We start from the raw sequence: 25,711 nt of genomic DNA, 5'->3' as shown, positions 1-25,711 counted from the left end.
CGAAACTACGGTCGTACGACTGACCTTTGTGCCAACATTTCGGCTGGAACGCGTTATGCAGTTGAGACCTGCGCACAACGGACGAGCCGTTTCGTTACGACGTACGACCCGTGATTAAAGTGGGAGACGAAGGAGGACGGATTCCCCCTTCTCAGTTAAAGTGATTATGCCGTTTCCTTTAATTCTAGTCTCCGGAGTTCGGAGGGACGTTAAACGGCGTTAATAACTATCACGTAAATTTCAAAAAATATTATGACGTTTTTAATTGGGCGATAAATGGAAAAAAAATTTGAGCGATCGCGCTGCGAAAAATCTTACGGAAGTATGGCTGACATTAGACAAAGTTGATCAACTTATATTAATTGTAATAGTAAAAATGAAATAATACACCAATATAATAGGCGTTAGGCACAAGACAAAATTATAATCCTAGAAAACAATGACAATATTAGGTTTACAATAAACGACAACAGGGCGTCCAATATATGTACATATAAAAAAGGAGTAAAAAAAAAAAAAAAAAATCGAAATTAATAAATAATATATAACGACGAGTGAATATACGATAACAATATTGAAAAATTATACATACAAATAATAATCGATGGAAATAATTAAATCTATTTGATCCGCGTATGATCGATGTTACCTTTATCGTTTAACCTCACAACCGAGTGACAGTGTAGCTCACCAGAAAATATGACCGCGATCCACGGAACACAAAGAAGATCCCTAACCGGGAGGTCGCAGGTGACGCACAACAAAAGTGTCACTGGGTCCCAAATCCGTACACTACTAATGGACGCAAGACGGTACTGCGTGTGACAACAACGCGTACCGTCCGGTACTAACCTAACCTAACAATGGATACGCGAACGTTCGCACAGCGAACCATTGTCCGACAGGCACAAGACTCGAAACCACGTTGCGCGCGCGCATAAAATTCGACTGCTACAAAAAAGAAAACCACCGCGGCAGGAGAAGACGGTCACCGTGTACCGGACGAAGATCGGCCGAAAAGTAAAGTTGCGGCATCCGAAAAAAAGCAATCCGGTTGCGCCAACGACGGTACCCGCGCGATAACGTTGTACGGCGTGTGCGGACGGGAAGTACGAGCAGTTATTCTTGTAAGTTTTTGAAACTTCTTATATTTTTTTCAAGCTCTTAGCTTAGTTCTTAGTTTAAGCCGATAACATATTTCATTGATCCGATTCGAACGAAAAATATTGATAAATGTATAGTTCGCACTTTTTCATTTATAACTTAATTTCTAATAGTGCGATTTTGATTATTTTTACAAAATCACGTTCTACACAACATTTCTGATGTTTTGGAGTTTACTAAAAGTTAATTGATGCATTAGAAATTTAGTTATGTTGCATAACAAATTTACTTATATTTTACACAGTTTAAATGGGCAACACCTGCTCGATATATTATTCACACACCGTCGTGCGGTTATTATTATTTTTTTTTTTCTTCGTTCGCGTATTTAATACTCATATAATTAAAATATTTCAAATTACTTCTAAAGGCTGAACAGCAAAAGTAATCTAAGATTTTACGTCTATAGTAAATGGTAAAAATGTACGTAGCTTTTAATTGTACCTATATTATAGGTTCTATAATATACCTTGGTTGTTACGCATTGTACCGTTGTTGTTGAAGCGTTGTAATTTAATAAAATAAATAATTTTTTACTATCTGTATTGTTTAATCATTAATTATTTATAAAATGTCAAATATTTATTATTTATGCATAATACATGTACAGTGGAGAGAAATCAAAGGCCCAAGGGACAAAATTAATCCAAGCCCTTCTCACACGAGGATTATGGCAGTCATAGTTATTTCACAGACTAAATGAAAATAATATATTTGTATAATACGTATGTCTAATACGAAACAAATGATTTGATGAGAAACCTCGATTTTAATCCGAATTCTCGTATAGCGTTATCTTGCACCATATTCGCGTACAATGTAAATATTAAAAATATGAATCGGCGGTATAAATGCACGTTAAGCCACTTCCGTCACTACTAATGCGGGTGTATTCTGACTCAGTCACACGTATAGACATTTCAACAAATACGTATAAAATGTGATTTATACATTTTAAATTACTTACTAAATTAATAAATAAATTACTATAGTATTTATAACTTGAAAACGAAATATGTCTAAATTTAATGTCGAACCTATAAAATAGAGATAAAATATCTGCAGTTTAAGTTTTAATACAATATTATTAATAATTTAGAAACACTAACTACGTACAGAAAATGTGACGTTTTATAGTAAAATAGGGAAAACTGTCAAGATGCAACCGAGAAAAAACTGATATCTTTATCTTTATGAATTAATTATTAATAACTGTATCTCTCGCTATCAACATACACACACACACACACACACACACACACACACACACACACAAACTCTCAGGCACGCACGAAAGACCGTATATGTGGAATGTTGACCGTTGCTAAAAAAAAAAAGGTAAAGAGAAAATTTGGTTTGACATCGAGGATTTTTGCTAAGGTGAAAACAATCCAAGCATCCCCGCTGTTTACCTTTATAGGAAATCGTTTTATCATATCATGCGTATTATTTGTGTTGGTATAATGTCTTCGCCTAGTTGTTCCATTAGACCGTTATTAATCCCAAGTACCTACTCTGACACAGTCTCACGTTTAGACATTTCTTAACAAAGAACATACTATATATACTCGTATATCTGAGTTCGAATATGTTTGTATAAAATGGTTCATACCCAAAATGCCACACGCATACGTGTATGTGTATGGCATTTTGGGTATGTACCATTTTATACAAACATATTATATTCGAACTCAGTTATATATATATATATATATATGCACATACGTGTATGTGTGTGTATATGTATACATATGTATTATGTATTTATGTATTTACTTATATATCTTATAAATATTTTTATGTATATTTATATGTATTTTAATAAGTTATTGATTTAAATAAAATTAACAAACGCTTACATGATTTTAAGAAAAAATCATTTTTTATATTGCGATTATAACAAACATTAATTTTTTTTTAGAGTTTTTCTCATAGATTAAATTACTTAAGGATGCATTATGAAGTTTCACCATGGGTGCAATATTCGGTTGCTATGGTTTTGTATACATTCTTACCTACTTATACAAATTATACACTTTAATTTTTAAGGTTGAGCAGAATGTAGCGTTTATATTTATATATATTTAGTTTTATAAATTTAATATTATCTCATCAAATTCCGTTACGAATTGGAGTAATTTTCCAATACGATGTTCAAATACTGGTGCTCCGTCATATCATGCTTACCGGCATGCCATGCGTCACGCCTACAGCCGAACACGGAAATAGCAGGCTATAGCTGCGTACTGGCCGCGTCACAGCATTGTACGGTTTCGTACCTAAAAGTCAAAACTTTTTATCGTACAGATCCATTTCGGTTATTACGATGTTTATTATTCACATACCTGTGCAATACACATATTGGCGTGAACTTAATATCTTACTTAATATAAGAAGAGAAAAATCTCGGGATATAAGCAAGCCCAGATTAAGGGGGGGCACGGTCCTGAGGTCCATTGATTTTGGGGGCTCATCATTATTCCCAAAATATATATTTTTTTAACGTGTTGAAAACAGTTTTATATATATATTGTGTATAATACCTAAATTATTACATTAATATTATATATATATATATATATATATATATATATATATATATATTTTAGTATAAACTTATACAATAAATAATAACATACAGTCCTTAATACGTAGTGATATAATTATTTTTAATTTCAAGTTGAAAGGGGGTCAACTAAGTGTATGGTGTCCCGGGGCCCAATTGATTCAAATCCGGGATTTATTATTTTTTATTAATTCATTACGTTTTATTACGTCAGTATTAACCTAGCATTAACGGAAAACTGTGGTACTCATAAACGGTGTTATTAATACAAATAAATTTGCTGTAGCTCAAGATTTCGGTGTGAATAAATATTAATATTATTGAATATCTATAATACGTTAGCAAACCGTCAAACGACGTGATTATACTGTTTTTTTTAACAGTGTTGGGTAATTTATAATTTGATTAATTATTAAAGATTACGATTACATTTTGTAGTTATTAATCACAAGACAAATTAATGAAATCGATAATTAAAATATCACATTATTTGAAATCATTAAAATAATGATGTGTTCATAGTTTTGATCACGATTAAAAAATATATTAATTTGCAATCAAAACTAATTTTAATGATAGATTATACGAGTATTTCAATAACCGGTTTCAAGCTAAACAAAAGCTATATTTTGAGATAACAGTATAATGAATATACAATTATTGACCGTTGTAATATATTCTGTATGTGCTTTACTTGTTTGTTATAAGTAGGAAATTGTAAACAAAACAAAACAAATAAGTAGTAGATTAAACAATAATGTATATAATTATTATACCATATATTATAGAAAAACTATAACAATTAACCATAAAAAAAATAGTCCGAGTTGTTGTATTCGTGATTCACCGTGCCGGTTGACTCGACTGACCGCACGGTCTGCTTGGTACTCGAACTTTGCACTCGCGATTGCTACGTCTTGTATCGCATGGGTGATGTTTGTTTAATTTCTGATCCTAAAATAAAGTAAATTTTTTTTTAAATGTCAGTGATCCAAAATCACCCATGAAAACTGTTCATTTTTTATTAACGAGGAACGAACGAATGTTACAGAAATAATACTTCGTTCGTATTTAGATGCGCAAAATTATATGAAAATATCGTCTATGTATGTTAGGAGTTTCGTGTATCAACTTTTAAATGGATAACAGGTTCAGATTAAATATTACGTTTGTAATTTTTAGAATTTATTAGTAGTTTTACCGATATGAGAGAAAGATTTAAAATTATGCTATATTCATCCAGCAAGCTTTTTATATTTGTTTTGATCTAATTAGTAATGTTGTGTCTTAAGGCTTGAAAATATAACGTTTACCACCTGAATTGTGTTATCGGATACCGATATAAACTAAAATATAGTTACCGTTGTTAAAATGTAAAACGTTTTTTCTTCATATCACACCTCAATAAAAGTAATATACTCGTATATAATATATATATATAGAGAGAGAGAGCGTCTATTAAAAAACTATAACTTTTATTTAAAAAATAATTGTATTAATCGTTTGCGATTCAAAGAGATTGTAATGTGGCTAAGCTGTTTTGTTGTTAAGTCAACTTGGGTATAAGAAATAGGATAAGAAAAAATCTGTTGTCCATTAACCATTATTATACTCAAAGCATCAAAGACATACCTAATACATTACATTAATACAAATACATTGCTTATGATTTTATCGTTAATTATGGGAAGCTTTAATAATCTGTATCGAGTTCAGGTTTAAAGTAAATAACACGTTCCAACCTTTTAACAGTGCCAGGGGGTCACGGTACAAAAGTCGTGTAACGTCTGTAATTTTAGAAGAAAAATAATCCAACGATTTAACGATTTTCCTTTATATTCAGGCAGCCTTCACACATTCGTTGTCGGAACTTATAAATAAGAAAAAACATTAAAATATTGGAGTAAAACTACATTCATTACCTAGCAAGATATTCAAAATAAAATAATTATTTCTAATATTATATAGGTAAAGTCTAAGAAAATAATTGGGTATTCGAAAAATAATTTTTAACCAGAGTTCCTAAGGTCACGAAAAAATTATTAACTACAATGTATATAGACGTTTGGTATATCAAATTATGTAATCGCGATTTTATTGACTTTGTATATAAATGATAAGGAATTTTTAATTCGAAACCCATCGAACAATGTAATGATATGCAGAATCATATTACATTTTAATCAATATTTAACATTACTTCATAATTATATTTAAATTATTAATTATTAATTATAGCATGTACTTCAAAGAAAATATGATAATAAATATTAGACATTAAAATATTTAACTGTGTAAAAAGCTATTATGATAATACAACAGCTACTATCGACTATAAAAAATACAAATCATAAATAATTAAAACAATGCGAGAAAAATATACGAGATTCAAGGAAAACATATTCATTGGGACTGATTTACCAAAATATTAGAAAATAAACATTAAAAAGTAACAGTTATGTTCATTTAATTATTTATACATTTTAATTTATTTAATATGCCTACGTGTTTTGTTAAGATAGGCCCCAAAAATATTGTAGGCATCCCTTGAAATATATGTTTGCCCACGTCTATGATGTGAAACGTTTCAATAACCACCATGATGTAAAAAATCCCACATATTTCGTAATTTGAAATGTGTTTTATTTTTCAGTTAAGTCATTGTTAATATATTATGTTTTAAGTGTATGTTTCGTAAAATATACAATACAAGTGCATGTGTTACTTATACTTTTATTACGTATGTCGAACAATTTTTTCCAAATTCGTATAAACATGAATAAATCAGTTTTCATCTTTGTCATTTGAAATGCATATCCAGAACGATATATTTTTAACAGATTAACATGAAAACCTTTCAAAGTAACCTTTTTTGTACACTATTCGTGGAAAAAATGCTTGAATATGCATGCAAATACGCTTCTAAAATCATTAAAATACGCATTATAATATGCATTTATATCTGTGGTTTTCAACCTTTTTAACAATGCGGTACACCAATCCATATATTATGTGAGCCATATTTTATATATATATATATATGTATGTATGTATACTATTTAAAGTTTACTCTATTATAGGGTTATTTATTGTGAAATATATTAATACAATCGATCGATTGAGACGGCTGCGACGGGCATACTTATAATAAATAATATATATATCAATGAATAGTTCGATGAGTTTTCATCTCGAATATCAATAATAAGCTGGTAAATACATACTTATAAGTACTTATAAAACAATTTATGGATTTATCGCGGCACATTTAAAGAGCGCTCGCGGCACACCAATGTGCTGTAGCACACCGGTTAGGAACCACTAATTTATATGCATTAAAAAAAAAAAAATGACCACAGTACACAAAATAAAACGTGTCCATAGGATTTAAATGTAACTTTAAACTTCGAAAAAAAAATTTTGTAGTCTGCTACTCGTAGACTGTTGTAATTTCGGCATTACACAATGTTACAAAATATACGAGTACGACGTTTTACGTATGATTCGACGTTGTGTGGTTGCGAGAAGCAAAAACAACGACGGATAATAATCAACTGAATTGAACATTAAACAAATAATCTATTATTCTATATCAACTATTATCTTTACCGACATCCGGTCGATATGGGTTAATAGTATTATTTATACTTAAACAGAAATTATAACGAGATATGAGAAGTAGTTTGCAGATAGCATATTACTGGAAGTATTAAGTTCTCTTAGTACATTTTTTCGATCGGTTGAAATATGTAACTATAGATTTTAATTTTAAATTTGAAAGAATTGTCCAAATATGCAAAATAAGCATAACAATTTTAAAATATGCGCTCTCCTACAAAAAATATCAAATATGCAAAAATATGCACATTCAAATTTTAGATCTGATATCATGGCACCGAGAAACGAATTTATTTCGCACTCTGCTATATTTAATAATAATTAAAAAAAATTATGCAAATGCTAGAAGTCCCTAAGACTGGTCATAATCAAGCAGTCACCGGATGGTTATATCAATATGATGCCAACAATTATTTATTTATGCTAAATTGTCTACAATATAAAGGTAATTATATTATATTTATGCATATACATAATTTTGACATATACTATACACATCTGAAAAGTTTTAAAAATTAAGTAAATAAGTAGAAGGTACCATATTATGTCTATAATATTATTTATTTTATTCAATAGGCTTATGAAATGTCTGTTGAACATAAAATTAACCTCGAAAATTTAATATCGTTAGTCCAAGAGCGTCAATCTCTTTATGATTACAAAAACAAAATGTATTTTCTTCCTGTTCAATTTCTTTTAAAAGAAACCATAGAATAGGAATAGCAACGCTCTCCTCGTTAGATTATGACGACTGGTTTTACTTTGATTTGACTATGATATGTTTTATTTAGTGTGCGATCATAATACTTTATTATGACTAAAAGCAAAGTGACTAAACATGACATAATTCTTTCAGTAAATTTTGCTTTACCAGTGTGCGGTCAGCCTAAGCGAAACGTTTCAACAGGCCAGGTCCGAGTGTTTTGATTTCGTATCGGTCGATAGCGCTTCCCGAAGGTATACTTGTTTGAACGTCACCACTCACTGAAGACGGGTAAGAAAAATATTTCGTTTTATACTTAATTATTTTTATGATATATATTTATGTGTATTCATCCCAGCCCGTATAGTAGAATTGTCCGGGATCGGACTCAAGAGTATATTTGTTGGTAACCGCTATTTTTTCATAATTTCTCCGTGTATTATTTTATTATTATTCCGTTATTATTTAGTATTTATTATTTATTAAAATATGCATGTATACATATGTAAACATAGTATTGCATTTTATATTTGCACCGATTTAAGTTTATTAATGTAATAGTAGTATCTCTTTTATCAATATGTTTTTTCTGTGCTAGTGAAATAAAACGAATTTATTTTCATATAATACATTTTGGGTTTCCTGTGTTCTCACACAGTGTACACTACTACAATACTACGTTGTCTACAATTCTGATTTTTTTTGAAAACTCGTAGGTATCAGCATAGGCGTAACTAGGGGGGGACTTGGGGTACAAGCTCTCCAATAAGAATTTTAGCACCCCTGTCATAATTCTTAGTCTTGCTAAAGGTAGCTACATTTTGAATTCTAATTTAAAATATCGTTTTATTTTTTTTATTGATATCTTGGAAAAATATTTATTTTTTTTGGTTATACGTATTATTGTAATACGATGATTGTATGTAAGGTATTACTACATAAATGTTACTTAGAAATTATTAATAAATTAAACATAAAAATAGTCATAAAAGACGTACGATTATTAATAACTTGTAATAACGATTAACGAGTAACAAAATATTAATGAAACTGACTTAAAATCAGAAAATTTGGTTGCAAAAAATTGTTATAACAATGAATTAAAACATTAACAATCAGGAACATTTAAAACAGCTAAAGAGTATCATTGAAAAAATTTGTTTTCCCAAATTAATACCAAATGCTACATTTAGCGCTTGCAGTTCCAACAAGTGCCGCATCTTGAGAAAAAAGAACATTCTCAGCAATTCGTCGAATAAACACCTACATAAGGTCAACTATATTACCAAATCAATTTTCCAAGTTAGTAATCATAGCAATTGAAAGAGATATGTTAATATTTTATTGTTTATCTCAATATTACTTTTTTTATTATCTGTCTTATACATTGTATATTAATAAAATAATATTATAATCTAATAATGAATATAACTTGAGAGACGTTGGTTATTGGTATGCCTACTAAATTTTAATTTATTTAATCAAAATGTACAGAAAAAATGTTTTATACCGGGGCACCGCCCCGGTAGTATGTGCTTACAAGCCGTCTCTGACAATAACTATTATAACAACAGCGTTGAGCGAAACAATTTTTTTTGTACAGTATGAATATATATCTATATATCAATATCATCTATATATCTTCTATATTGGTGGCCTATTGATTGCCCGGTCGGCTTATGGAGATTGTGGAATGTGAGTGCAGATGTACGTTTTCTCGTGGCGTTCAAAATTTGTATTTAATATACCGCTGTGTAACAAATGTCCTTTTTTTCTACTTAACAATTCATTTCTTTACACATCTGGCGCCGCATGGGTCAAAAATCTGTATTCATTCTTTAAAAATCATTTATTATGTATTCGGTTTTAGACGTTTTTTTTCTTTGCTTTTGTGAGCCAGTGCAGACTGAACCGATAATATACTGTTAGGTTAACATATCTATTTTTTTTTTTTTATCCCAACTATGTGAAGTCGGCCATCTTTGTTCTTAACCTCCATTCGTCTCGATTTTCTATATCCCCTACGCACATAGCAACAGCCTGCGTATCATTCTTGATACGCAAATCATCATTTTTGTCACTCAAATCCTGTAAAAATAATATTTTTTCGTTTTAATCGTTATCATTATGTAATAACCAAATACATAGCGACACACTTCATTATTTCAAGATTGGCGATTGATACCGGGAATTTGTTTTGTCATTGATTTTTGTCGAAATCAATCCAAATTATTTCATAACGTAAATTACATTATCTCGATACATTTGATAATTTTGTAAAATATTTGATCGATTTCTAATCACCTACCTATTTTCAAAATGAAAGAAAATCTATGGCCGTCAAAAGTATTTAAACCTCTTCCAACGGAAAAAATGACTATCCGATCATGGCGTATGTAATTAAACGATTGCAGCCATGGGCGTAGCGTGAGTGAGGCTGGGGGGCACTTCCCCCTCCTGCGCCTCAAACTGAATTCTATTTGTGTATAACAAACGTATAAGTCTTACATTAAAATCAAAAATTAAATAAGATATAAGTCTAAAAATAGTTCAATAGTTGATGAAAAAAAAGAAGAGCTGCAACAGAAAATTCTAAGCAGATTTTTGCGAAGATTCAAGACGATTGACATTGTTATAATATAAAAATTATAATATATATAAATACTTGTAAAAATAAAAATGTGTTATATTTTGCCCTCCTGATTCAAATCCTAGCTACGCCCATGGTTGCAGCAATTCTTATCTCACTACGAAAAATAATAATAGCCATCATTTGTTGGTAACCTTTTAACCTTTTATTTAAATCTTTAATATATAAAGGTAGTCACACACGGTCCAGTCGGCCTGTCAGTTATGCCTGCACAGGCCGCCGGAGACCGGTCGGCCGGACTGACGCAGCGCTCACATACGTTCCGGCGAATCTGTCCGGCCGCGGCAAGTTTGTATTTATTTTATACTGTAGAGACATGGCTACCAACGAAGACGCGCTTGCTGTTTTAGGGTTGTTGATAGCCATGAAAAATAATAAAATTAAAAAACGTCCCTTTTGCATTTATCATGGTATTCTCTAGATTTTATTTTCCACAAACAATGTTCGCTTCGGTAAATATTAATAAAATCTTCAATACACTGAGATTCTTTCTCTCGAGACATTTTTTAATGACAAAACTTCACAAAAGTGCAGAGCAGTGCAATATGCAGTGTAGTATAAACACGTGGACTGTGAAATAAAATTAAACCGTCTGGCAATTTGGCCGGACGGCCGGAACCCATACACGTTTCGATACGCCTGCGCAGTCCCGCGGTCGACCGGATGGACGAACGAGTTTTCATATTTTCTCCGGCGGCCTGTACAGATATAACTGTTCAAGCGACCGGAACCCACAAACACAACGGCCGACCGGTCTCCGGCGGCCTGTGCAGGCATAACTGACAGGCCGACCGGACCGTGTGTGGCTACCTTTAAGGTACCTTTAATATATATTCGTACAGAGATCAATGATTGGTAGTGTAAGTAATGTACATCAGTTTATAGACGCATAGATTAGTAATGATAAAAATCGAACGGTGCAGGTAAATCGACACGTAGCCAACAGTCATTGCCGCGGCTTTAGTTTCAGCGTGGAAACCTACAACGCGCACACATCATAATACAATGGGACTCGCCAATCGACGTGTAGAATTCGACCCTGTTTAGTATCGCGTGTGCGCGTACGATCATATTAAAACTATATCGTACGAACGATATCCATTCTCTACGGTTGAATGAAATTCGTTTACTTTTAGACGAACGTCCACAATTGAATCGCATAACAATTAAATCACGACTCATCGTATTCGGACTGTACACAGTATGCGACCGCAAGCGATTGTAAGCGCAAATGACTCTACCGAACCTCCTCTTAACTTGTTGAGTGCCGTGGTCGACACGTAACCGACAATAATTATTATTATGAATGTCACGTTAACTATTAATGTTTTCATGACGTATTTGTTTACCGGCCAATCTTTTCTACGGTCTTAAGCCGGAATCACATATAGCGCGACGATTTTTTTTTCACACTGAGATCGTACGAACGCGTGTATAAGAGCGCGAGTGCATTGAAACAGCATATATATACACGATATGTTACGCTTTAGGGGATGTAATGTTAACTAATATACATCTTCACCCCCCCCCCCCTCGTTCATGATTCGAGCCAAAAAAAAAAAAATATATGTACATTATGTACGTGTATATATATATATATATATATATTATGTTTACTATAGAACAGAGGTTCCCAAAAGTGGGTCCCGTTATATTTTTCATGTGTTTCTATTACTTATGGTTGATGCATAATTATTTAGTTAGTTTTATTATTAACTGTTAACTGCGTTTGTGACAATTATAAATTTACTGCGACCAATAGACATAATAATATTTCTTTGTATGATTATGCTCGACTGTGTCAACACAACGCAATCGGATTAATGATTATTGAAAATATAGCAATATATTTCAAACAAATTAGTACTTGTATGACGTTCAAATAAATTGATTATTTTCAGTAACAAACGGTACATTGAATACGATACATGCCCAATATTAAACCTGCGGGATTTAACGTGTTCAGCCGTGACCGAGGGCACGTTTCGTTTATCAACGGACAACGAACATTATTAATGTGCGACGGCACGAGGCGCCCTAACCCGATGACTGCCGGTACCTGTAACAACGCGCCAAATGTAATGCGGTTCATAATAAACTCGTAATAAATGCTCGGGAAACGCGCCGGTGGGATCACACCTCCATATGTTTGTATTATTTAGAACAGCAAAAGCGGTGTTTTTTTTTTTAACCACAGACGAGTGTATTCGAATCGTCCTCGTGTGTGGTCTACTTCAATGTGTACTGTAGTAGATATAAGAATACATTTGATCATTTTAATCTCTTTCTGGTGACGTTGATGGGCTCGTTTATTCAACGCATTTGGGTTGTATACGTATATATTATGATTTTAATATTTCTACGTTTTTACATTTTCACGTTTTCTATAGCAGTCAATAACGGTTTACCTAAAATAACTTATTGTTGTCGAAAATGTTAACTAATTAACACAAATGTATTTCAATAGCTATTATACACGCAGGACTTCTGTTTAAAACCTTTATTATCTATAATTATGAAACTAATTATTGTATTTTCAATCGCTATACTTTAAGTTAACCATAATAACTTCTTTCATAAATTCATTTTTTCAAGGTTAAAATTATAATATATACGTAAATGTTAAAGACGTCGCGTTTGAATTTAAAAACCATTAACTCTGAATTATTTTATCCTACTATACTCGTATAGTTGTTTGTGGAATGTTTGATGTGTTGAACATTTTAAAATTGATCAAATGAATGTCAAGTTTTTTTTATGAATATAATATCTTATGACTTATTTCATATTTATTTTAAAGAAGTTTTACCGAACAACAATTAAAAGTATTACAAAAATCAGAATTTTATTTTTATAACTGGATGAAGATAATACTTTTTTAAATTGACATCAAATAGGTAGTAAATAATTTATAACCAAAAATCATAAAATACAGTAAAACATATACATTCAGTATTGTTGTATAACTTAGTTGAATTAGTTGTATTAAAACTATTTTAAAAATATAAATAAAAATTTAATAAAAATTTATGATGTTTACTTTTTATAAAAATGATTCATAATAATTTATTTTTTATGTGTTCAGGTGTCATATTTGTCTTATCACGTGTTATATGTTTATAAATACTAAGTTATTTTTCCACATCTATTGATGTCAATAATACATTTTCATATTGGTCATAGAGCAAACAGTGAAGTTTTCTAAAAGTTATATTTTGTTGTTTTTTTCTGATATGATTAATCCGATTTGTTTTATTACAGTGGCGTATTTGAGGAGAGGCGATAGAGGTGATCCTCCCCATTGCCCAAGTTATTTGTATATATTATAAATTTATGTTAAGAAAATATTACATTTAAATTTAAAATTTTTAATCAGTCATATTTTATAAGTGAGATTTACGCTTCCATTTTTCATATTAATAAAAACATCAATAACTTTATCATTAGAATCCGACGTATACGTCTATTACGATTTATAATAATATAATACAATGGTATAAATAAAATATTTTCGTTGATCGTAACCCGTGACAATAGATTAAAAATACGTTAACGTATGTATGATATAAAAATAACTTGGGCCCGGATTTAAATGCATTTAAAACCATATAAATATGGTTTAAAAAATAGCCAAAAAAGTTCTTAAAAAATGCATTTTACCACAAAAATGACCTTAAAAATAAAAAAAATGAAATATATTTTTTTATTTAGGCCATTATTTTATACACTATTTAAGTACATTAAAATCACAAACACACATAATACGAGTAATGACTGCGATGTACACGAATTGATTGATTATTTATTATTTGACCGAATACTGGTGACGTTCCACAGTCAATAATAAATTGAGAAAAATCCGATATACCTACTTAAATGTGAGTAACCGAATTGGTTCCCGTGTGGAAAAGATATTTTAATAAGTTAGGCCGAATTGGTTCCTGTTTGTGTACAGGTAATTTTTAATTTGGTACAAAATATAAATTAGACAGTATAAAATATAAATGTACCTACACGGCTACACTCTATAATCTATAGTATAATATACAATAAGATGGCATTATATTTATATATTGGAAGTTTAGCAAATTATCGGTGATATCCCGATCAATTAAGATAACGATTGAGATATATGTACTTTTATAGCTGTATATCGTCTATATTATCCTATGTACGAATGACAATAATGTCGGTGAGCAGTGAGCACTGTACAGTCTTGAATAACACATCGTGTACATTTGTAACTTGTATTTCGTATTTTAATTTATATTTTTGAATTTTAATTTTTCGTAATTATGGAGTTTATGTTTAGTGAAAAGGGAACTAAGTTGTTGATTATTGACAATTACAAGTTTGGATTCCAAAAGAACCTAGCAGATAACATACAGAGACGGATATGTACAAAACGAAAATGTAAAGCATACGTTAAATTGAACGGAGATTGTTTATGTGAAGAAGTATAACCATAACCACGTAAGTGAAGACGATGGTAAACTTGTGCAACAAAAATTGACAAATTCACTAAAAAGAAAATGTGACGAACTTATTACAGAGCGACCATCTAAAATTATACGCAAGGAAATAGTTTCAAACAGTCATAGTGAGTTACTACTTCAAAATGATATTAACAAAGTCCGTAAAAATTTGAATGCTGCTAAATTCATAACAATTCCCAAGTTACCTTCTAATCTTGAAGAACTGCATAAAAGTGTCAGTGAATATTCGTTAATAACTAATCTCGGAGAAAACTTTATTTATGACAACGATTCTGTCAACAATATAATTACATTTACATGCCACTTAAATATCAAGAAAATAATTTATCTCTCGATTTCATTTTGAATAGGCTAAATTTGTTTAGTATATTGAACAAATATGCATGAAAAACCAACAAAATGACCCAATAATACTAAAAATGCTCTAAAAATGAAAAAACGTCGAAACATGAAAAAAAAGCAAAATAAAATTTGTAGTTTTGAAACCCTCGTTACATGAAACGAATTATGGTCTTAGAAAGCATTGTGTATGATCATCCAAAAAAATATGCACTTTGCATTAAAATCCAGGACCTAATAACAACTAACCCTGTACAGGCATAGACATATTAATATATCTATGTATTCGGGTTATTCCATAATATAACGGATTTCTTGTTAATATAATATTTAATAATATTGTACAATGTTCGGTTATTTTTTTACTTCGGTCGTTATAAATGTCGACCTGACACCCCTCAGATAATTGGTGAATGACTAGTTCTGTATGAACTTGTACGCATATTTGTTTAATTTAATACTAACCAATTTTTCAGCTATCCAAATCAACATACTAATTATGTTTACCCTAGAACTAAAACGTCACATAAAAAAAATTGCATACTTCGTTATTTTATGCATATTTCATGCATATTCTACACATTCACACATTTTTGAGAGAAAAATTACTCAATTTATAATTAATTAAAAACTGTATGGTATTATTATATTTATATACTATATATTATACACATCGCCCGATGCCCATGTAGACTATGTATTATCGTAGGTACCTACCTATTTTAGGTGGGCATTTGGATTAAGTTATCTTTAATTTTATAACGTCGTAGCAATTGGCAATTAAGTATCTGTATTAAATTTAATATCAATATTATTATTTATCTGATAGTAATCTTGTTAGTGCCTATGGTGTTGTGTCGTTCGATATACGTAACTTTGTGCCGTTCGCTGTGTTTTCCGCGTTTATATTTTTCTCTTAAAGTTCACATAATGTCAAAAATAAATGGAAATATATTATATAAGTATGTAAAACAGTTTGGTAAAGATTCATTTGCTACCGATGATACTATGCTTTATTGTAAGATTCGAAAAATCTATACTAGCTGCTGACAATTGCCGATCATTCGATGAAGAAAATATTTTAAAATAACATTAGTTGTGCAATGCAATGATTTATCTTTTACTTCACTGAAATATAATTTTTTTGTGCATATTATTTTGCATATTTTTCCAATTTTACCTCCTATAACTTCTCTGCCCTACTCATTACAAATATGTAACTGCATACAAATCCTGACTCTAGTTATAAGATATTTTTAGTGAACAATTTCCTCCACAAACTATTCATGTGCTGCAGAAATGTAGAAACTTGTAAATTACTTATAACTACAATTAATTTGTAGTACAATCATGTACAATTATTGTAATCGCAATCTTTAATTATTAATTATATTACGATTTACCCAACACTGGTTATTAACTCTTATCGGGCTGTTGTTGTTATTCAGGGCTAAAACTTAAAATAAATAAAAATTATAAAAATCAACGTTTAAAATCGCCAAGTCTGTACATTTATAAACGAATGCGTAATTTAAATTATTATTATTTATTTTAATTAATAATTATTCGTTCTGTAAAATTGTATTGGCTGTATAAAATATGTTTAGTGTTATATGAAATAATAATAAATTGATGTTATCCAATAACCTCGGCTATCAAGTAAATGATATTCGATGATATATTGTTTTCTTGTTAATTGATTCATTAAAACTGATGCATGTGGTCGGTTTTCTACAACTCGTGCGTTTGACGAACATAATACAGCATAATACATAACATAACATAATACATATTATGTACCAAATAATCGTCTTACTTAAGGGGATTGCATACCGTCCATTTCTAAGGAGTTCAATAGGCAATAATATTAGTGCGTGCATGCGAGCTGTGCATGTGTATGTGTAGTAAATGATCATTAGTGTTAAGCTCGATTCACACTAGCGGTCTCGGTTCGGTCCGGTCACGGTCAAGTAAACATCGATAGTACGTAATCCAACGGCATCGTACACAACACTATCGATCACGGTCAAATCACGGTCAGGTCCAGTCAAGTTTCGACCGGTCGATGCACGATCCAGACCGCCGCGGTCACAAGCTTTTTGATCGAGACCGCCTAGTGTGAACAGTCAACCGCCGCGCTAAACTCGGTCGTATCCATTGTTTTGATTGTTTTTTGAACACTTTTGTACACTTTGGCAACGTGCAGATAAAACTTGACTGATTGTGACCGGTAGTGAGAACTGTACATCCTTGACCGTGACCGGAACGAACCAAGATCGCTAGTGTGAATCGAGCTTTAGTGACGGTGTAGCGGGGTCTAGCAGGGTCCAGCGATAACGACTACAAATTCCGAGTACTCGAACACAAATAATAATTTCAGATTACGGCTCGACTGATTTTAATGGCATAATTTTTTTGTATTCTTGTTAGGTATGAGAATATATACTTTTCACCTATTTACCCCCACCACCATTATAGATTGAATCGCTACATTGTAAACTAAATATACAATTCATAAATCTTCAAAATATCTAGTTGACTTATAAAATAAAAATAATAGATATCTGTAACATAAATAATTTATTATTATGTTAAGTACTTTGGTAGTATAGTAGATATTATAAATTATAATTGGGCGCCAGTGTACCGTACGTGTAACGTTCTACGAAAAGCCACGATCACCGATAACGATGCATTGTAATCGCTTCGGTGTAGTTTCTATCGAGGAGGGGGAAGGTCGCTCACGCACGTGCACGAGCATGTCACTAATCTGTAATCGCGCGCGGCACCGCTCACGAACGGCTATTGTTTTTTGGTAAAAAACATGTACTTTTTGTCAATCATACTGAATAATCTACTAATGCGATAAGAAATCTGAAAGCAGATTTGAATTGGCTGTGAAGTTTTCTTGAGATCGGTCATCCTACTTTTTGGATTTTTTTTCTCAGATACAATATATTCACTGTTTAATAATTCTAAAATGTTTAGTTTTAAAATCATACTTAAGTGGAGTATGAAAGTCAAAATTTAAAAAAAATGCTCTGACCGATCTCAAGTAAACCTTATAAAAAATTTAAATATGTTTTCAGATTTTTTATCGCACAAGTAGTTTTGTCGCTACAAAGGACAAAAGTTAGGCATGTTTTCGTCAAAAAAACGAACGGTATCGAATCCCCATAAATTACTAAAATTTTCCATTCCAACGAATGCAATTATTCGTCCGTAATTCACCGCGATTGATACGTGACAAGGACCGTTTTTAGATTTACCATTTACGATAAGTATTGTTTCGATATTTGATAACCAGACTTAAATGGTAAATAACCGTTGCATCGGGAGAATTGACGATTACCAATTTCGCTTATACAATTTCCTATGACACGTGTCGTTTACTTTATCCACGAGAAGGTAGCGAATAACAAATTACACCGAATACCGAATAATCCGGCTTAAAACACGCAATTTCAAATAGTTTTAAATATAATTAAATTAATGTAGAAATTACATTTTTATCACTATATGTTAACCGATCCATAAGACGGTGAACATAACCGAACTAAAATAGAATCTGTAGTTCAACGGTCCTATAGCCGATCATTTTTAGACCCATTAACGCTACGGACGTTCAAGTAATATTGCATTCTTTCGACTTTTTCTAATCACTAATGCTATGCTGTCTGTAAATCGCTTATGAACGTTTTCACGACCCAGCCTTAAGATATGCCGTCAACCCAGTACAACGTAGTCTTGAAATTTGAAGACTTGTTTCGATTTTATACAATTATCACAAACGAAAAGGATTGCAACTTATAAAAAGTCACTTGTTTTTGACATTCGATTCTCACTGTTATCTTACGATTACCTTCTCTCCTGTTGTGCTCTGTCGATCAATAATACAACATGAACGATAAATACCACGTGTAAAAGTCCGCAACATCGGAAACGCAGTGCGTAGCTCTGCGATTCACATTATTACGTTACACGCGTTTTATTGAATTTCCAAAATTGATAGATCGTTGACGCACGCGCCGACTGTAAGACCGCCCATTACCGCGAGCCCCGCGTCTACCACCGTTTTCGATGTTGTTCCTTCGATACCAGACAAACTACACAGCGGTACTAGGTTCACCAGGATTCCCCCCCACCGGTATCGAACAGAGTGATGAACAATTTCATCGGCTATCGGAGCCATCCGGCCGCGAACATCTCCGCGGGAGTTTCGGCCCCGGTCGACATTAGCACCGGTCGTCGTCGTCTACGCGCGAGACCACGTCAAATTCCGTCGGCCACCGTAATTCTGTTTCGTGCGCAAGTGCTCGGGCGGCGAATCAGCCGTTATCGACGTGTGTTCCGCGAACATTTATACTCCCGTCACCGAACCATACGGTTTTAACTGAACCGAAAAAGTTAGACCCTTTCGCTGAACCCACCGGATTCTCATTCGTTTGCGATCCCGTCTCTCAGATAAGTATGTTTCTTTTAACGGATAATACGCTGTGCGTAAAAAATAAAAAACAACTCGGTGGTATAGACTATATTGTACCTATTCGTGAACTGATAAAAGTACACGTTTCATGATCGACACGATCATTATATAATCATATTAATATAATTTCGCGGTGTTATAAATTTACGTTTGCCTTTTTAACAAGAAATGTTTACTAGTCCTTCACTATTCGATTTTTATACATCATATTACGAATTATATTATACTAAGGGTTGCCAGATTTTGAAATCTCTAGGCCGGGACGCATATAAGCATTATATACATGAGCTCGGCACCTGTATTAAAATTAAGCTTTACGATTGGTTTATTTGAAAATACTGCCAAATATCTATATTATTAAATAGTAATAATATTGTTATCATATTGTTATCAATTACATCACACATTGTTATACCTAATTATGTTAAAAATATAATTAAAAAAAAGCTGGTATAATTAAAAAGATACTGGTGATGAGTGTATAGCACTTTCTATTAAGAGATCACCTGGCTTACGATAGTTAAGTTGTATAGTATTTTAATTAGTATTCGGAAAAACGATTCTGAGTAAAACTCAGTGGATAGTAAATTTTTATAAAATAAAAAAATTCCATCAAAATGCAAACTTTAAACGCTTGTAAAAAAAAAATTGTGACTAACGATTATCGATACTTTTTCATCGTCGTTAGGAATACATATGAGTATTATAGTATTAAATTTTCAGTTCTTTATATCCAAAGGTTAAAAATGTACGAAGCAAAAACTCACAAAAAACGAGAAATTTACAATTTTTACATAGTGCTATATTTAGTTCAAAATTGGTTTAATGTTTTTGAAATTTTTAATGAGTATACGTGTGACAATTTTTAGTAGTTGATAAAAGTTTAAAGTTTCTAGTACCATTATTGATGGAGTTATAGCTAAAAAACTAAAATAGATTTCACGAAAATCCAGAATATGGCATTTTCCCCGTTTTTGTCAGTTTTTCGGTACTTTACGCCTACGCATGGAAAAAATATTGAGAAATTCGAAAAATGACTTCTCAAAAGTACCATCTTGGTACTTTTGAGATTTTTTCCTATATAGAGAGTTGCTGGATGAAACTTTTGGTCCAGTATATCTAACCGAAAAAGTGTTTTCATACATGAAAAAAAAAATAAAAATAAAAACACACGGAATTGTAAAACCATTACATTCTTTATTTCACTCAGAATCTAAAATGGATAGTGTAAAAGGAAGGTCCAAAAAATAATGATTGTCCAACAAATAATAATTGATGTTATATTTAAATTCAATAGGTACTAATTTTACATGTGAATTGTAATCACTAGGGAACGGATTTATATGTAATAAAAATACATAAATATGTACATATGTATGTACGTATAATTTATAAAATATGTACTAAAACCATCCAAATATGTAGGAAAAAATAAAATTATATTTATCAAATTATCAAAATGATTTGTTGCATTGAATTATTACAATATATTTTAAATTATCAAATATTAAATGTCGCCTATTAGATCTGAAAATATTTTTAAAACGGTTAAATGATCGTTCCACATCAACCTACGTTGGTTGATTAAAGCATATTTGAAAAAATAATATTAGAAGGAGATAATTCCAAATTTTTAGAAGGATGTCTGCCACTCATTATGTCATTGATTGATTTAAAATAAATATGGCCTGAAATTTTTTTCGGTAAAAATAGGGATTTTCTTTTTTACTACTTCTCCTATTGGTCCGTTTACGAGTTTTCATTTTGCAATCCTTGATTCGACAATTTTCATACTTTCATTCAAGGACATATTTTTGTTTCTAATTTTGTAAATGTATGTGCAATGAAAATAAAATTTACTGAGATGAAAATTAAATTAGTTTTCAATGTTTCATTTTGCATAATATTTTGAGCTTTTCTAATAGCGATAGAAGTTCTGGATATAAATTTGAAATAATTTCTTGTATTTTTGTACGAAGAAGACGTATGAATGATGAAATAATAAAATATGTTTAAAAATATTTACAAATTAGTGAAATATGTAAAAATATGTAATTATACCAAAATATGTAAAAATATGTAAAATAAAAGTAGCATCATATTAATAGGAATGATTTAAATCATGAACATTTCTTATCAAATTTTAAATATCTCGTTTTAATAAAAATATGTATTTACATATAAATCCGTTCCCTAGTAATCACTAATCAGTACCTATAATAGTATTAATGTTATCATAATGTGTATTGTTTTATATAGTTAAATTACAATAATAATATTGCTATCATAGAACTTTTGAAACTTTTATCATTATTTAATTAGGTATTGAAAAAGTTCTATATTATAATTATTAATAGTTATATTATAATACCTACTGTAATTGTGTAAATCACAAAGATTAATAATTAACCAAGACCACTGTTAAAGTACTCTTCAAATTGAATATTTAGGTAGGTTTACAATATTACTTGAATAAACAGTGCACCTTCCTATAAAATATAATAGTATAAGACATAATAATATACTAGTTACAAGGTTATTTTGATTTTTGCCTGACAATCACTATTTTTTGATAAATATTTGATTTCATATAATACATCATAATTCTATGATAATATTATTATTGATTATATAAACTATTTGGCGGTATTTTCAAATAAACCAATCGTAAAGCTTGATTTTAATACAGGTGCCGAGCTCATGTATAGAATGCTTATATGCGACCGGGATCATCATATTGAATGAATATTTTTTTCTTTTTCTTTTTTTTTTTATGCAACGTTCATATGAAAACAAAAATCAACATATCATTTTTTAATTTAAATATTTATTAACTAATACGAAAATACATTATTATTGTATATAACCAATCCGATCAGATAACCATGGCATAATGGTATAATGTACAATATTATTCTATGTATTGTTATTAAATAATACAACATTAAATCTTATTTTCTCTCGAGTTCTATTGACCGGGACAAAATTATATATTTATTAATATTTATTTTAATTTCAATGACCGGTTCCAAATAATTGGGAAAAAGAAAAAAGGGAAAAGAAGATATTATAATTATGTTATAAATTATTATTATTATTATTAATTATAATCATATTATATTGTATTATATTGTATTATACATATATTATTTTTTCAGTTCCATCATTAATGGCATCATCTCGTTATCTAATACTTCTTTTTCTCCCTCGCCTTTCTCCTAACTATTTGGGGTCGGCCATCTTTGTCCTAAGCCTCTACACTCTTCTCAATTTTCTCCATCTAACCTACGCACATATTACCTAATACTTCTAACATTATTTAATGCATGGTTTTTTTTTTTAGTGTGTAGTTAGACGCATTTTGTGCAGAGAGAAAAATAATCGATCAGTGAAAATTATTACTTTGTGCAGTGTAACAAAAATTCCTCGTTGTTATTTTATATTTTCTATATAGGATGATATAATTGTGTAAACTTCAAATAAAAAAAAAAAATTGTGTCAATCTTAATTTCGAAAATTGATTTTAGCGTCTTAGTTTTATCTTGTTTTATCTCTGATCGAATAATTTGGGTGGCAAACAGACAAATTAATTGTTATCTATAATTGTTTAATCGAACGATTAATAAGTGCTATTAACAAACTAAAAACTTTTGAAAGAGCAAGAATGTTAGTAGATATGTGTATGTAACGTTTATAAGTTTTATTTTAATCTTATATCTTTGATGTTTTATATAAGCATAATATTAAACATCAAAGTTATTTTAAATATCTAAATAATATATATATATATATATATATAAAATTACAAAAAAAAAAGTAAAAATATTTAAACATTTGATAAAACTTATTACAATTAAAGACGGATTATAAAGTTTATGAAACAATTCAAATTACTCACTAGTGCTATTTTCTCTACAGAATTTTTGAAAATGGCCAGGAAGAAGAAGAAACAGAAGACCGTACGTTTTTGCCAGCAACCCTTCCGTATTAGGAATATGGTTGTATGTGAAACAGTTTCAAATATATATCCCATATTATGCATGTGCAAATTGTGTTCCACAATTTGTTTAAGCGTCAAGGCAGCATACGATCACCGCGAAAAATGTCACCCGAAAGTTGCACGAAAGAAGAAACCTATACCGGCGCCAAAATCGTAATGCAAAATATAATGATATATGATTTACTTTATTTTTCTTATCTATTGATTTATTATTTGTTGATTATTATTTGATATTTTTTGTCTAATATGTATTTCTTTTTATTTCAGAAATATCAAAACTTTCAAATGTGAATGCTGCAACGTAGTATTCACAAGGTCAGCAGTATGGAAAAGGCATAAGCTTGAAATTAATAAACCTAAATCAAACGAAAGCGATCCGTATGAATTTAAACGTCAAACGGAGAATATTAAAAAAGAAATAGCGACATCATCTACAGATAAAGGAACTGACTTAACGGAGAATCAACCGTCAACGAGTGAGATGAACAACGTTATTCAGAGCCCCGAGTGTTCATCAACTACGAAGAGTGAAACATTATACCTAATCATCGAAGTAGTGCCTCGTTGATCTCGAACCGTTTTCCTTTAAAATGTATTTCTTATAAAATATCTACTCCTATAAATATATATTATTAAATGTGGTTTAAGTTTAAGTTCAAGTTTAAATAAAAAACTTATAATCAATTATTCATATACTTTCTGTTTTGTTGTTTTTTATATTAAAATATAATATTTGAATATCAATTTAATAATTTGCGTTGGTGTATTTTTATTTCTATTTCATTATTGTTTTAGCATTTTATTTAAATAAAATATAAATATATGTACCTATTGCATTCGAAATTTATTACATAATTGGCAGTTGGTACGTAATAGAAAATTATTATGATTTTTTAGTTAGTTAAAATTATATTATTTATTCATTTAAATGGTTATAGTTTATACACTGTGTATTTTGATTTGTAATAAATCTAAACAACAAGAAAAAAACGTGTGCGGGTGGTAAATAGACGATTTGTGTGATTATAAATACAAATATGTACATAAATGGTACTAGTGATACTACAATTATATAATGCATACAATAATGTGCAATAATGCACTAAGGCAATCGTTATGAATAAAGATTTTTCGTATTTAGCTTTGTAGCTATTTCGATTTTTCATAATTTTTTTACAGCCACTTTTGCTTAAACATTGGTTGGTGTATAATATTAATTGATTAGTTTATAATAATATTTAAAGTAAAATGCATATATACATATTTAAAAATGTTCACTAAATTAAATTGAAATGTAGCAGTCCGATAGTTTTGCAGCGGTGACATTTAAACATTTTTACTTTCATGACTGACATTATTCTACACAATATTGGACAGGAAATAAATTTTTACTGTGTTATACACATCATAAATTTCCTAAAAAAAACATCTGTAAACTTTAACATGTTCACCTCCGCATGTATATTCCTAGTCTAGTGCCACACGCCGCATTACTGTTGATAACATATTATGTGTGTCGATCACGGATCGTCGTATATTCTAATATTTAGTTTCATATTATTAAGACATTTTTTTTTTTAAATTTTGATGGATGTGAAATACGTTATTAAATATTTTAATTTACATTTATTGTTTTATAAAAAAAATAATTAAATAATATAAATAACAAATCTTTAGAATATAAAATAA

General features: G+C 30.4%; 1 protein-coding gene across 1 annotated transcript; it reads left to right on the top strand.

The window, feature by feature from the left end:
- Window positions 1-15,228: 15,228 nt before the first annotated feature.
- On the top strand, window positions 15,229-24,653 carry LOC112683427. The gene is made up of 3 exons (XM_025554473.1): window positions 15,229-15,301; window positions 23,941-24,175; window positions 24,290-24,653. Exons 2-3 carry the CDS (start codon window positions 23,952-23,954, stop codon window positions 24,588-24,590), a joined length of 525 nt encoding a protein of 174 aa, XP_025410258.1. The 5' UTR covers window positions 15,229-15,301; window positions 23,941-23,951; the 3' UTR covers window positions 24,591-24,653.
- Window positions 24,654-25,711: the final 1,058 nt, after the last annotated feature.

The sequence above is a fragment of the Sipha flava genome, unplaced genomic scaffold (assembly GCF_003268045.1).
Source record: "Sipha flava isolate LNK unplaced genomic scaffold, YSA_version1 225_pilon_pilon, whole genome shotgun sequence".
NCBI lineage: Eukaryota > Metazoa > Arthropoda > Insecta > Hemiptera > Aphididae > Sipha > Sipha flava.
The sequence above is the reverse complement of the archived record's forward strand: the minus strand, read 5'-3'. Positions and strand labels throughout refer to the sequence as shown.